Source organism: Lutra lutra, chromosome 4 (assembly GCF_902655055.1).
Source record: "Lutra lutra chromosome 4, mLutLut1.2, whole genome shotgun sequence".
Classification (NCBI taxonomy): domain Eukaryota; kingdom Metazoa; phylum Chordata; class Mammalia; order Carnivora; family Mustelidae; genus Lutra; species Lutra lutra.
In genome coordinates, this window is record NC_062281.1 from 139,145,131 (window position 1) to 139,161,091 (window position 15,961).

Below are 15,961 nucleotides of genomic sequence, written 5' to 3' on the forward strand. Positions count from 1 at the left end.
TTTGTTTGAATTTGAAGGCAAATTGCCTTGCTTAAAGGCAAGGAAGATTTATTAAAATACTTGAGTTTATTATAAATCATAAAATTTTAATTAATTATAAAATTTTAATTAATCATAAAAAGAATTCTACTACATTTGGCTAATAAAGCTTTGATATTAAAATTAAATCAAACAAACATGAGGTTAGCCAGATTCATATAAATTTATATCTGGAAAGAACTTTAATGATTATCCAGGTCATTGGTTCTCAGACTATTTGGATTTCACAGGCCAGAAAAAAATTGTATTTGAGAATTGAGGTGGAGTAGGCAACATTTCATTTTAGCATGTAGAAACTTTAAAAAAAAGATAATTGCTTTCTTGCTGTGATCACCATTTCTTAAAAAATGACATTTTGAAACCAAAAATAGCAGAAAGAATTAATCCTTAAATTGAAAAAATATTCATTTTACTGCATATCACTGGGAACTTGAACAGTTGGGCACTGTAGAATGTAGACTTGTATTTGGAAACTATTGACCTATGTCACAAAGCTAGCTGTAGGACTATATGATGAGATGAGGTCCTGCACCTTGGTTTCTAGGGCTAACTAATCTCAGCCACTTGTTGTTCCAAAAGACCATGAGTAATTTAAATTTGTTCTTTGATTTTTGACTCTTTAAAATACAGTGGGGTTATGGTTAGAAGTGTGGTTCAAAGTAAGAATAGATTGCACCGTTTTTCAAATTTTTCTCTAGTTTTTTTCCTATTTTGGCCATTGTAAACAAAACAAATCTGGTTCAAGCTTTCAGTACAGTCTTCTTTCGTTTTTCTTTTTTTTTTTTTTTTTACCTTTTGCTTCTGTATTCCACATAAAGCTTTAAGTAGTTTATAAGAATGAATATTGTAAAGTAGTAAAAATAATAGTATTTTTAAATGTATATGAATATATATATATTCAGATATATAGATATATGTGAAAAATATCTCAGGACTAAGAGGAAGTCAGCATGTAGTGATGTACATATTTTCCCCCAGTGCATATTTTCTATCTTCTTATCTTTTGTTAGGCTTACTTGATTTAAGTCTAATATTTTCCCTTATTTCAGTAAATGTTAGGGATTGATTGATATTTTCTAGTCAATTTTAGACCTTTATTCTAATAGGTAAAAATTATATTTACTTAATTGCAGGCACAGTAGTAAGCAACTTATATTGAGCCTTTACAGAAATTCTGTGTAGATTTCACTTTATTTTTTACTTGGCAAATGAAAAACAGAAACTGAAATTTAGGGAAATTAAGTAACTTGTCCATTTACATATAGCTAATAATTAGTAAAGCTGGAGTTTGCAGTTAGGCAATGTGTTTAAATCTCGCCTGAACTATTGAGAAAAGACTATGGAGGGCTTCAGATTTTAAGAGATTCAGAAGTTCTTTTCACAGATAAAATAGGATTCGTTTTTATATTTTTTCTACTATGTGTCGATCTTTGAGAGTACAACCTCTAGGGAGAAAAGAACAGATACACCCAGTAATAATTACAAATAACTACATTTTTTATAAAAGTAATATCCAGTGGGATTTTTGAGATCTGTCTTAGAGATCTTTTAGATCAGTGTTATAACAGGACATTGCATCATCTGACTTAGATTGGTTAATCTTGGCTCAGTTAGGTAAATCCTCGCTGATAATTAAAAACTAGGAATACTAGTGTGAATATAAGTTCATGTTAAGGTATCTCTTTTCAGTTTTCTTTGGGGTTTGTAACAGTTTTATTAAACTTATCAACTTATTTATAATGTCTATATTTATATCTTTGCATAGTAAGCTAGTGGTGTTTTCTAACATGGCAAAAAAGTTTTTTGTATAAATTTTTTTAATTGAGCTGTAATTGACAATCTAGCATGGTGAAATTTATTTTAAATTAAAAAGAATTTTAATTTAAACTTCAGTTACAGCTCTTTTAAGGAAGCTTAAGCAGCAATCCAGGGAAAGTGTTGAAGAAAAACGACCTCGATTATTAAAAGCCCTAAAAGAGGTAAGTTATATCTCTTTGCCAATCTTGTACTAAAGAGCAAATTGTAAGTGTATTTTTAAGCATTTTTAAAATGCAGTCTAATTTCTGGATTATTAAGAAATGGTAAAAGTCCTGTTTGAACTGAGCAATAATGATAAAACAAAATACCCTGATTATAATGGATACATTTAATCCTATGGAAGCACCATTTACTTTGAACCAGGGAAGGAGATAAAGAATTACTGTTTTCGGGCACCTGGGTGGCTCAGTGGGTTAAGCCGCTGCCTTCAGCTCAGGTCATGATCTCAGGGTCCTGGGATCGAGTCCCGCATTGGGCTCTCTGCTCAGCAGGGAGCCTGCTTCCCTCTCTCTCTCTCTCTTTCTCTGCCTGCCTCTGTCTACTTGTGATCTCTCTCTGTCAAATAAACAAATAAAATCTTTAAAAAAAAAAAGTTTAAAGAATTACTGTTTTCAATGAATTAGATAAGAGCTCTAAGGAAAAAGGAGGTAGTTCATAAGTAATGGCAATAATTTTCCTTTGTCCTTTGGATAGGAAGATCACCTAAGAACTGAGGCCACTATCTGTTCCAGGAACAGCATTTTCTTTATATAACAAAACTCTTTTTGTCTATCCTACATTCTGATCTTAAGAGCTGGATGTGCTGGCACAGAAAGGAAGAGAGCTTTGTTTTCTTTTATTTTTGTCTACTGTATGTTTGATGTCTGAAAGAACTGTGAGAGATAGACCTATCGTGTTAACTGTCTCTTCTGAAGTATGCTTTTTTTGGTTTTATATCTCAAGAGATAAATTTTTTTTAGAATATATGATCACAGTAGTTTCCTTAACAGTTATAGGCTTTGCTGTCTAGCTTCTAATTTGTGAAATACAAACTTAACATCTTCATATGGTGTAATTTCATATTTCAGATTTAGTAAATTTGTATTACCACTTTATAGAAAAAGTTTTCTATTTCAGAGTGTCATTTTCTTAGTCCATTATGAGACTGCACAAATAGTCATTTTGGAAGTTTATTTTATAAAACATCTAAAGGTTTGGCTATTTTTACAGTTATAGTTATTATTGTTATTTTGGTTATGCTGATAAATGGACTATTTATTGATACCAATTTTTTATTAATTATTTTTATTAACATATAATGTATTATTTGCCCCAGGAGTACAGGTCTGTGAATCATCAGTCCTACACACTTCACAGCACTCACCATATCACATACCCTCCCCAATGTCCATAACCCAACCACCCTCTCCGTACTCCCCCTCCCCACAGCAAACCTCAGTTTGTTTTGTAAGATTAAGAGTCTCTTATGGTTTGTCTCCCTCCCAATCCCATCTTGTTTCATTTTTCCTTCCCTACCCCCCAAAGCCCCCACTCTGCCTCTCAAATTCTTCATATCAGGGAGATAATATGATAATTGTCTTTCTCTGATTGACTTATTTTGCTCAGCAAATTGACTTCTTTCTTTGCAAATAGCAAGAGTTCATTTCTTTTGATGGCTGCAAAGTATTCCATTGTGTGTGTGTATATATATACACACACACATATACACCACATCTTTATCCATTCATCTGTTGATGGACATCTAGGTTCTTTCCATAGTTTGGCTATTGTGGACATTGCTGCTATAAACATGTGCCCCTTCAGATCACTACATTTGTATCTTTAGGGTAAATACCCAGTAGTGTAATTGCTGGGTCGTAGGGTAGCTCTATTTTTAACTTTTTGAGGATCCTCCATGTTATTTTCCAGAGTTGGTGGATTGCATTCCCACCAACAGTGTAGGACGGTTCCCCTTTCTCCACATCCTCACCAGCATCTGTCATTTCCTGACTTGTTATTTTTAGCCATTCTGACTGGTGTGAGGTGGAATCTCATTGTGGTTTTGATTTGGATTTCCCTGATGCCGAGTGATGTGGAGCATTTTTTCATGTGTCTGTTGGCCATTTGGATGTCTTCTTTGCAGAAATGTCTGTTCATGTCCTCTGCCCATTTCTTGATTGGATTATTTGTTCTTTGGGTGTTGAGTTTGCTAAGCTCTTTATAGATTTTGGACACTAGCCCTTTATCTGATATGTCATTTGCAAATATCTTCTCCCATTCTGTCAGTTGTCTTTTGGTTTTGTTGACTGTTTCCTTTGCTGTGCAAAAGCTTTTGATCTTGATGAAATCCCAATAGTTCATTTTTGCCCTTGCTTCCCTTGCCTTTGGTGATGTTCCTAGCAAGAAGTTGCTGTGGCTGAGATTGAAGAGGTTGCTGCCTGTGTTCTCCTCAAGGATTTTGATGGATTCCTGTCTCACATTGAGGTCCTTCATCCATGTGGAGTTATTTTTGTGTGTGCTGTAAGGAAATGGCCCAGTTTCATTCTTCTGCATGTGGCTGTCCAATTCCCAACACCATTTGTTGAAGAGACTGTCTTTTTTCCATTGGACATTCTTTCCTGCTTTTCGAAGATGAGTTGACCATAGAGTTGAGGGTCTATTTCTGGGCTCTCTATTCTGTTCCATTGATCTGTGTGTCTGGTTTTGTGCCAGTACCATACTGTCTTGATGATGACAGCTTTGAAATAGAGCTTGAAGTCTGGAATTGTGATGCCACCAACTTTGGCTTTCTTTTTCAATATTCCTTTGGCTATTCAAGGTCTTTTCTGGTTCCATATAAATTTTAGGATTATTTATTCCATTTCTTTGAAAAAAATGGATGGGATTTTGATAGGCATTGCATTAAATGTGTAGATTGCTTTAGGTAGCATAGACATTTTCACAATATTTGTTCTTCCAGTCCATGAACATGGAATATTTTTCCATTTCTTTGTGTCTTCCTCAATTTCTTTCATGAGTACTTCATAGTTTTCTGAGTATAGATTCTTTGCCTCTTTGGTTAGGTTTATTCCTAGGTATCTTATGGTTTTGGGTGCAATTGTAAATGGGATTGACTCCTTAATTTCTCTTTCTTCTGTCTTGCTGTTGATGTAAAGAAATGCAACTGATTTCTGTGCATTGATTTTATATCCTGACGCTTTACTGAATTCCTGTACAAGTTCTAGCAGATTTGGAGTGGAGTCTTTTGGGTTTTCCACATGAAGTATCATATCATCTGCGAAGAGTGAGAGCTTGACTTCTTCTTTGCCGATTTGGATGCCTTTAATTTCTTTTTGTTGTCTGATTGCTGAGGCTAGGACTTCTAGTACTATGTTGAATAGAGGTGGTGATAATGGACACCCCTGCCATGTTCCTGACCTTAGCGGAAAAGCTCTCAGTTTTTCTCCATTGAGAATGATATTTGCGGTGGGTTTTTCATAGATGGCTTTGATGATATTGAGGTATGTGCCCTCTATCCCTACACTTTGAAGAGTTTTGATCAGGAAGGGATGCTGTACTTTGTCAAAAGCTTTTTCAGCATCTATTGAGAGTATCATATGGTTCTTGTTCTTTCTTTTATTAATGTATTGTATCACATTGATTGATTTGTGGATGTTGAACCTAACTTGCAGCCCTGGAATAAATCCCACTTGGTTGTGGTGAATAATCCTTTTAATGTACTATTGGATCTTATTGGCTAGTATTTTGGTGAGAATTTTTGCATCTGTGTTCATCAGGGATATTGGTCTGTAATTCTTCTTTTTGGTGGGGTCTTTTTCTGGTTTTGGGATCAAGGTAATGCTGGACTCATAAAATGAGTTTGGAAGTTTTCCTTCCATTACTATTTTTTGGAACAGTTTCAGGAAACAGTTTCTTCTTTAAATGTTTGGTAGAATTCCCCTGGAAAGCCGTCTGGCCCTGGGTTCTTTTTTTTTTTTTTTTGGCAGATTTTTGATGACTGCTTCAATCTCCTTGGTTGTGGTTCTGTTCAGGTTTCCCATTTCTTCCTGTTTCAGTTTTGAAAATTTCTATGTCTCTAGGAGTGCATCCATTTTTTCCAGATTGTCAACTTTGCTGGTGTACAGTTGCTCATAATATGTTCTTATAATTGTTTGCATTTCTTTGGTGCTGGTTGTGATCTCTCCTCTTCCATTCATGATTTTATTAATTTGGGTCCTTTCTCTTTTCTTTTTGATAAGTTTGGCCAGGGGTTTATCAATCTTAATAATTCTTTCAAAGAACCAGCTCCTAGTTTTGTTGATCTGTTCTATTGTTTTTCTGGTTTCTATTTCATTGATTTCTGTTCTGATCTTTATTATTTCTTTTCTCCTGCTGGGCTTAGGCTTTCTTCGCTGTTCTTTCTCCAGCCCCTTTAGGTGTGGGGTTAGGTTATGTACTTGAGACCTTTCTTGTTTCTGAGAAAGGGTTGTATCGCTATATACTTTCCTCTCAGGACCACCTTTGCTGTGCCCCTACAGATTTTAAACAGTTGGGTTTTCATTTTCGATTGTTTCCATGAATTTTTTCAATTTTTCTTTAATTTCCTGGTTGACCCATTTATTCCTTAGTAGGATGCTCTTTAACCTCCAGGTATTTGAGTTCATTTCCACTTTTCTCTAGTGATTGAGTTCTAGTTTCAGAGCATTGTGGTCTGAAAGTATGCAGGGAATGATCCCAATCTTTTGGTACCTGTGGAGGCCTGATTTGTGACCCAGGATGTAATTTATTCTGGAGAATGTTCCATGTGCACCTGAGAAGAATGTGTATTCTGTTGCTTTGGGATGGAATGTTCTAAATATATCTGTGATGTCCATCTGGTCCAGTGTGTCATTTAAAGACTATTCCCTTATTGATCTTCTGCTTAGAACATCTGTCCATTTCAGTGAGGGAGTGTTAAAGTCCCTTACTACTAATTGTATTATTGTGGATGTGTTTCTTTGATTTTGTTATTAATTGGTTTATATGATTGACTGCTCCCATGTTTGGGGCATAGATATTTAAAATTGTGAGATCTTCTTGTTGGATAGATCCTTTAAGTATGATATAGTGTCCTTCCTCATCTCTTATTAGAGTCTTTGGTTTAAAATCTAATTTATCTGATATTAGGATTGCCACCCCAGCTTTCTTTTGATGTCCATTAGCATGGTAAATTGTTTTCCACCCCCTTACTTTAAATCTGGAGGTGTCTTTGGGTCTAAAATGAGTTTCTTGTAGACAGCATATAGATGAGTTTTGTTTTTTTATCCATTCTGATACCCTGTGTCTTTTGATTGGGGCATTTAGCCCATTTACATTCAGGGTAACTATTGAAAGATAGAATTTAGTGCCATTGTATTGCCTGTAAAGTGACTATTACTGTATATTGTCTCTGTTCCTTTCTGTTCTGCTACTTCTAGGCTCTCTCTTTGCTTAGAAGACCCCTTTCAATATCTCCTGTAGGACTGGTTTGGTGTTTTTAAATTCTTTAAATTTTTGTTTGTCCTGGAAGCTTTTTATCTCTCCTTCTATTTTCATTGATAGTCTAGCTGGATATAGTATTCTTGGCTGCATATTTTTCTCATTTAGTGCTCTGAATATATCATGCCATTTCTTTCTGGACTGCCAGGTCTCTGTGGATAAGTCTGCTGTCAGTCTAATACATCTACCATTGTATGTTACAGACTTACTGTCTCGAGCTGCTTTCATTATTTTCTCTTTGTCACTAAGACTTGTAAGTTTCACTATTAGATGATGGGGTGTAGACCTATTTTATTGATTTTGAGGGAGGTTCTCTTTGCCTCCTGGATTTTGATGCTTGTTCCCTTTGCCATATTGGGGAAATTCTCTACTATAATTTGCTCCAGTATACCTTTTGCCTTCCTCTCTTCTTCTTCTGGAATCCCAATTATTCTAATGCTGTTTCATCTTAAGGTATCAATTATCTCTCAGATTCTCCCCTCGTGGTCCAGTAGTTGCTTGTCTCTCTTTGCTCAGCTTCTTTATTCTCCATTATGTGTTCTTCTATATCACTAATTCTCTGTTCTGCCTCATTTATCCTAGCAGTAAGAGCCTCCATTTTTTATTTCACCTCATTAATAGCTTTTTAAATTTCAATTTGGTTAGATTTTAGTTCTTTTTCTCCAGAAAGGGTTTCTCTAATATCTTCCATAGCTTTTTTGAGCCCAGCTAGCACCTTGAGAAATGTAGTCCTGAACTCTTGTTCTGATGTATTCCCAATGTCCGTGTTGATTAGGTCCTTAGCCATTGATACTGCCTCTTGTTCTCTTCTTTGTGGTGAGTTTTTCCACCTTGTCATTTTATCCAGGTAAGGATATATGAATGAGTTATAAAATGCCAAAAAGGTGGCAAAGACTGCAGAAAAATGTACGCTAACCAAACCAGAAGAGATCCAAAACTGGGGGGAGAAGAAGGGGGAAAAAAGAAATAAAAATTTAAAAAATAAATAATAAAATATATATATTAGACTGGTGAATAGAACAGAGCCACTCACTTGATTTTGGGTGTATATTGGTCTCTTAGAAGAACCTGTCTCCCAAAATTTTAAAGAAAGAAAAATTTATATATATATACACAAAAATAAGGGTAAACACGATGAAAGGATGGAGTGTGACTGTAAAGATAAAAATTTTAAAAAAGATTCTAAAAAGGGAATTGATAAGTTGGTTAGAAAAAAAAAAAGAGGAGGGAATGTGCTTAGTCTGGAGACTAGAACAAAACCATGTGCTAGATTAGGGTATATTTTGATCTATTTGAAGAAATTGTATCCCAAAATTTTTTAGGAAAAAAACCCCTATATGTATATAAAAGATAAAGTTAAATACAATGAAGGGATAAAATATGACTATAAGAAAGTTTAAAAAGATTTTTGTTTTTTTAGAAAGGTATTGTTATCATAAACTAGTTAAAACAGTTAAAAGAGGAAAGAGGTAAAGTTAAAAATATAGAATAAGAAAAAAATAAAATTAAACAAATTTAACTTTGCAAGACTAAAGGATCATGGGGAAAAAGCCATGAATTGAGTGCGTTGCTTTCCCCTAGCTCTGGAGTTCCGCTTTTCTCCTTGATTGGTGAGCTTGGTCTTGGCTGGATGTTCTTGCTGATCTTTTGTGGCAGGGGCCTGTTGCACTGATTTTCAAATGTCTTTGCCCTAGGCAGAATTGCACCACCCTTGCCAGGGACCAGGCTAAGTAATCTCGGGTTTGCTCTTGGAGCTTTTGTTTCCTGAATGCTTCCGGTACCGCTTTGGAGGATGGGAATCAAAATGGCAGTCTCCCAGTTTCCCGCCCCATAGGAGCTAAGAGCTGGGGGCCTCACTCCACAGTGAGCCCTCAAAGATAAGCAGTCACTCCTGTCTCCCTGGTCTCTGGCTGTACTCCGAGCTCATCCAGCCTGTGACCAAGCATTTCTGTCTATTTGGAGATAGAAATTGTCTCCAAACTCTATCTGGAGACCCCTATTGGAGTCTCCAAACCCAGCAGATTACTGCTGCACTGCTCCTCCTGGAGGAGGAAGGTGAGTCTCCCCGGATCTGCCGCTTATGGGGTACATGCTGGAAGAGCAGTGGTCTGACTATGCCTTGGATCCCTGTTTAAGGTAACTCTGATCTGAATGCTCACTCTTCGGCTCTGTCTCTGTAGTAGGCTTCCCCAACCCGATACCCTACAGCTCTGCCACACTCAGACACCCCCAATCTTTCTGTGACCCCATGGGACCCAGGTCCCCGCGAGGGCTTCACCCCTACTTAACCTCTGAAGCGATGTCCCTCAGCGGAACAGACTTCTGAAAGTTCTCATTTTGTGCAGTGCTCTGCCACTTGCTGGGAGCCGGCCCCTCCCCCCGTGGTCTGTTTTCCCGTTGCTTTGGATTCACTTCTCCGCACATCCTACCTTTCAGAAAGTGGTGGGTTTTCTGTTCCTAGAGTTGCTGCTCTTCTTTTCTTCTATCTCCTGTTATGTTGTAGGTATTCAGAATGGTTTGATACCTACCTAGCTTAACTCCAAGGATCTGATGTCATTTCAGTCTGCTTCTTCTCTGCCATCTTGCCTCTCCCAACACTGTTGATACCAATTTAAATGCCTGTCAGTTTCAGATATGTTTCATTGTGGTTAAAATATTCATGTAAAATGTACAGTTGGTGCATATTTTCCTTTGTAGATAAGTATAATAATATGTACTATTGTAATGTTTTATTTTGTGATTTAACCATATTTTTTCTTCCAATTCCAGAAATTGAAACTATTTTCTATTGCTGTGTATAGACCTTTTATGATTATAGATTGAAAAAAAAAGTAAAATATTCAGTAGATATAAGAGCTGTTAAACTAAGATGCATTCAGTAATTATTTGTATTTTGTTTCTCAGCTAGGTGACTTTTATCTGGAACTTCACTGGGATTTTCAAAGCTGGGGTAAGAATGTGCTGTGTTTCACTCTAAAATATGTGCACATGCAGAAATGCAAGTGCAAAAATAACTATTCTATAGAAATGTTAGCAAATTTGATACTTGCCTTAAGGAAAATTAAATATTTTTCATTACATTGAATGTAATGGTAGTAAAGCCCTATAGTAATACTTAATTATCCCCACCTAAATAATAACTTTCAAAAATCTTGGGTATGGTGCATAAACAATGAGTTTTGGAACTCTGAAAGAAAATTAAATTAACTTAAAAAAACTTTCAAAAATCTTATTTTTAAGATTGAAAATTGTCTTTTCTTTTAAACAAAATGAAGGTTTGAATATTGTAATAAATATAAGGAATTCTCAAAGGGAAGAGAATAATTATAGGATTATTAAATTGCTGAATTTAAGGAAATTGAAATATAGTACTTAGATCCCTGAATGAGAAGAATTCAGTTAACATTATGATTTTGTATATTTTGTCATCTTTCAGTCATTTTTGCCACTTTTATTGTATACTTTGTAGCTACTTGTTTAACATACTGTTTGGTTGCTCACTGTTTCAGTTATTTATAAGATCTTAATCCCTAGATATTTTGCAGTCATTTAATGATTTATCTTGGCAAGGTAAGTTTCCCTCATCCCCATTTTAAATCTCAGTCCATTTAGGGAGAAAACCTTCATGTCTAAATAGGAATTTGATGCTAATGACCTTTACTAGTTAAGCAACTACTAAATTTGGAGTGTTTTTTGAAGATTTAAAAGCAATGTAATTTGTATGTAGGCTTGGATATAATGAGCTTACATATTTTTTTAAAGCATCTCAATTAATTTCTATGATACAAAGGTATTTGAATGCTTAGTGATATTTATCCCCCAAATCATCATCAAACTAATCAGATATTGACAACCATAAAAATCACTGTTTCTGTTCACGTGAATGCTTTCAAACCCTTTTCAAAATTAATACAGGTGTACATGTGCATGTATATATACACACAAATGAATACATGTATGTGTATTTATCCTCAGAATTATTTTTTAATGGGATCATGCCATTATATTTTTATGCAATTTGTCATTTTTACATAATGTATCATAGACATATTTCCACATTGGTTCATGAGGAAGTAACTTTATTTCAACAAATACATAATAATGTATAGCATGAATGATTAAAATTTTTATAGTGTGTTTTATCTCTAAATGTAAAGTTTTGGTTTCTAACATAATCTTTTTTTTCCGGCATTGTTACAACTCTAGGTTATTGGGTTAGTTTTGGCTCCATCAAAATCACACATGATTTTTTTATACTGTAGACCTACCTTGCCTTTATGCTTTATATAACATTCAGAGTCCTGGTGTTTTAGAACACTGAGAGAAAAAGGAATTTGTAGTAGCTTTGTAAAATAAAAGAATTCCAAGTCAGATTGGTGTAAAACCTGAATACTATTGTTTTTACCCAATTTTTTTTTTCCATCTGTAAAAACCCCAGGCCTGCTTGGCAATCTTTTTTTTTTTTTTTTTAATTTTATTTATTTATTTGACAGAGGGAGATCACAAGTAGGCAGAGAAGCAGGAAGAGAGATGAGGAGGAAGCAGGCTCCCTGCCGAGCAGAAAGCCCGATGTGGGGCTCAATCCCAGAACCCTGGGATCATGACCCCAGCCGAAGGCAGAGGCTTTAACCCACTGAGTCACCCAGGCAACCCTGCTTGGCAATCTTATATTGAAGTAGTTCCTTGAGTATATTGGCTCTTTAACTGATTCTCAAGAAATTGTTAGTAGTTTAAATTCTAAAATAGTTTATCTAAAAAGTTTATCTTTCAAAATGTTTTAAAATATTTTAAAAGTAACATTTCAGTTATGTGAAGAAACAGAAATGGATGTAAGCACTGCTGAAATTATACATGTATCTGTAGTTATAAACTTTGTAAATATTGCATAATCAAATTTATGACATAACAACTCGGTATTGAAAGTATTCCTTCTTTGGGAACTTGACTTTGATGCAAAAAAGTCAGCACATCTGTTTTATTGTTGATAAAGGATTTTACTGATTTCTGTCAAAACTACTAGCATCTAATGGCTGGATATCATGTGTAACTCTAAAAACTAAGCTCACTGGCTATATTTAATTTAGAAACTTTAGATTTAAAAAATGCAGGATAATTCCTATTTTTAGATTTGATTAATCAGCTTTTTTCTAGAATTTAGGCGTGTTTCTCTGCATTGTCAAAACCCCTAATATTGGGGTACCTGGGTGGCTTAGTTGGTAGAACATATAGCTCTTGATCTCAGGGTTGTGGTTCAAGCCCCATGTTTTGGGCATGGAGCCTACTTAAAAAAAAAAAAAAAGAATTTATAAATTCCCTTTGCAAACATAAAATGCTACATAACTATGACACTTTTTTTTTAAAACTCTGATATTAAAAAGATAAAAGAGCAACTCAGAAATAAGGGAAAGTTAGGAAATACTGAGATCCAGGATTAGGTGTAATTAGAGGTAGTGGAGCATGCACACCCTTTTTCATACTATTATATCTAGTGTTTGACTGAAAATTGCTTCAGACTTGGTTAATAGCAAGTAAACTAAACTATTCCAGCTTAGGTTTTTAGGTATAGAAAAGCTTTAAATCAGACTCAGAAGTACTGGTTCCTATCTGATGTGGCAAATCACGTATCTTTCCCAAGTGTCTTCATTTTTAAATGAGGTTAATAACTACCACAGATACTGCAGACTTTTATTTTGGTGTGGAAGAAATGAAACTATGTTTTTGAAGGAAGCCCTTTTTATACCTACTGCAAAACATTAAATAATTTATAGCATCGTAATAATCATGACTTCAAATTTAGGTTTGTGTATATAGCACATTTAAACAGAAAAACTAATATTTTACAAGTTTCTTTATCTCATAATCTACAGAGTATCCATTCTGTATTTGAGACTATTATTTGTGTATTGTAGATGGAAAATACTAGGTTTAGAAACTATTCTTAAGATCAAGGCATAAATGACAGGAAAACCATTTTTTAAAAATTATGTTATGTTAGTCACCATACAGTAGTACCTCATTAGTTTTTGATGTAGTATTCCATGATTCATTGCGTATAACATCTGGTTCTCTGTGCAGTCTGTGCCCTCCTTAATACCCATCCTAGCAACAGCAATCAGACAAAAGAAAGAAATAAAAGGTATTCAGATTGGCAAAGAAGAAGTTAAACTCTTTCTTTTCGCAGATGATGTGATATTTTATGTGGAAAACCCAAAAGATTCCATCCCCAAATTACTAGAACTCATACAGCAATTCAGTAATGTGGCAGGATACAAAATCAATGCGTAGAAATCAGTTGCTTTCCTATATACTAACAATGTAACTGTAGAAAGAGAAATTAGAAAATCTGTTCCATTTACAGTAGCACCAATAGCACCAAAACCCATAAGATACCTTGGAATAAACCTAACCAAAGAGTACAAGGATCTAGGAACTACAGAACACTCATGAAGGAAATAGAAGAAGATACAAAAAGATGGAAAAACATTCCATGCTCATGGATTGTAAGAATAAACATTGTTAAAATATCTGTGCCGCCCAGAGCAATCTATACTTTCATCTCCATCCTGATTAAAATACCAAGAGCATTTTTCAAAGTGCTGGAACAAACAATCCTAAAATTTGTATGGAACCAGAAAAGACCCTGAATCAAAAGGAAGTGTTGAAAAGGAAAAACAAATCCAAAATTAAAATGTAGAGACTCTTCTTTTTTCAGTTCAGTGAATTATGCTACCTTTGGAGTGCTATGTTAAACTCTCAGATTATGCTGAGATAACTTAAGATAAAGAGACCTCGATTGTTCAGTTTATATGAGGGAGGAAAAAAGTCATCACAGAATTGGGAAAATGCAAATCGCTCCATTTTTGGAATGTATTAAAAGCTAGCAGGAATCTTTTTTGTTTTTTTGTCTATGGTGTTCCTTTTTCCCTTTTTATTAGCTTTTGCTTCTCAATTCCTCAATTTATTTTGTCTCTGTATTTGTCTGTTCCTGTGTTTCTGATTTTTGATAAATAAGTATTGATACATAATTATAAATTTTGTTTTGTTACCATAGGTTACCATACTACTTCAAAAGATGCAATAAATTAAGTTAAATTCATAAATTAGGGTGCTATCTTTAATTATCTTTTTCACACTTTACTAAACACTTAAGGACAGGAAAACTGGATCTTGATTAAAGAGCATTAAAGAAGAGCTTTGATCATTTATATAAGATAAATGCTATTATTGCTATTCTCAACTTCTGTTATTTCATATGAGGAAAGATTTTTATCATATAATGGTTACTGAGTCATCAAAATGAAGGAAACCTTGGCATTTGCAATGACATGGATGGAACTGCTAGAGGGTATTGTGCTAAGCGAAACTAGTCAGAGAAAGACACATACCATATGATTTCACTCATATACAGAATTTAAGAAACAAAACAGATGAACATAGGGGAAGGGAAGGAAAAATAAGATAAAAATTGAGAGGGAGGCAAATCGTAAGAAACACTGAACTCAAGGAAATAAATTGAGGGTTGCTAGAAGGGAGTTGGTTATGGGGAAGTGATAATTGGGTGATGGGTATTAAGGAAGGCACTTGATGTAATAAATGCTAGGTGTTATATGCAACTGATAAATGACTAAATTCTACCTCTGAAACTAAAAAAAAGAAAGAAAGAAAATGACATATATTCTCTGACTAGGGTAACTCTTAGTTGATATTCCCTTTGGGCAGTAACTTGTTTTTGTATAATGAAATGTCTAGAAAACTATCTTTAATGCTGAAAATCATGGATTATATGACCCCTAAGAATTTAAAAAAGACATTGATATATTAATACACCTTTTATGTTAATTAGAAAATGATGCTTTTTAAAAAGTTAACTAAAAAACTAGCCTTTAATTTTTCTGAAATTTTTGTTTCTTTTTAGCTGAGGTTGATTTAACATTCATTTTTAAAATGCTGAATTTTATAAAATATGCATGTAGTATATCTTGTACACACACATTCTTATATACATATGTATGTGTGATGTGATTTTGATTTCAAGTATTTTGAACTTCACATTTTGGTTTTTTCTTCTTTTGTATGTGGTAGCTTAGTATAGCCTGTATGTAGATTTATTCATCCAAAGAATAACTATTTCCCAAAATGTAGCAGTTAATAAATAAGAAAAATATCAGAATATGCTTGTGATATGAATATGAACAATACTGGATGTAGAAATCTGTAGGTAAATGTATGATTCCATTTTACAGATTTTGAAACTAAGGTGCAGTGAGCTTAAGTAATAACCAAGATCACATATTTGTAGTTCAATCTCAAATTAGACTATTTAGCTCTAAAAATGTCTGTGTTTTTAAAATACGCATTGCTTTTCTACTATTTAATGAGGTTGTATTTAAAGGTTCAGGAAGGATCCAGGTTCATCAGGTTACCCATTCAGGATGGTTTGGTTGTCATAGGGCACTGTTTGCTCATCTGTAATCATGCCCTGCAATATGAACCCAAGAGTGACACTGTATTGACTCTGCTGTTTGTGTGTTTGTAGGTGGGTAGGTGGGTAGAGGGGTGAACTATATAACAATTCCAATTAAATGGTAGATTTTTGAAGTTGCTCAGAATTGCTTTATATATTATTTTT

The 15,961-nt window shown here is 34.4% G+C and overlaps 1 protein-coding gene across 1 annotated transcript in view; it reads left to right on the forward strand.

Moving 5' to 3' along the window:
- ANKRD13C (ankyrin repeat domain 13C) overlaps nt 1-15,961 on the forward strand; it is a 97,993-nt gene that overhangs the window by 39,815 nt on the left and 42,217 nt on the right. The window contains exons 4-5 of the mRNA XM_047727430.1: nt 1,933-2,018; nt 10,237-10,282. Of these exons, the coding sequence (XP_047583386.1) occupies nt 1,933-2,018; nt 10,237-10,282 (132 nt within the window). The remainder of the gene's footprint in view (nt 1-1,932; nt 2,019-10,236; nt 10,283-15,961) is intronic.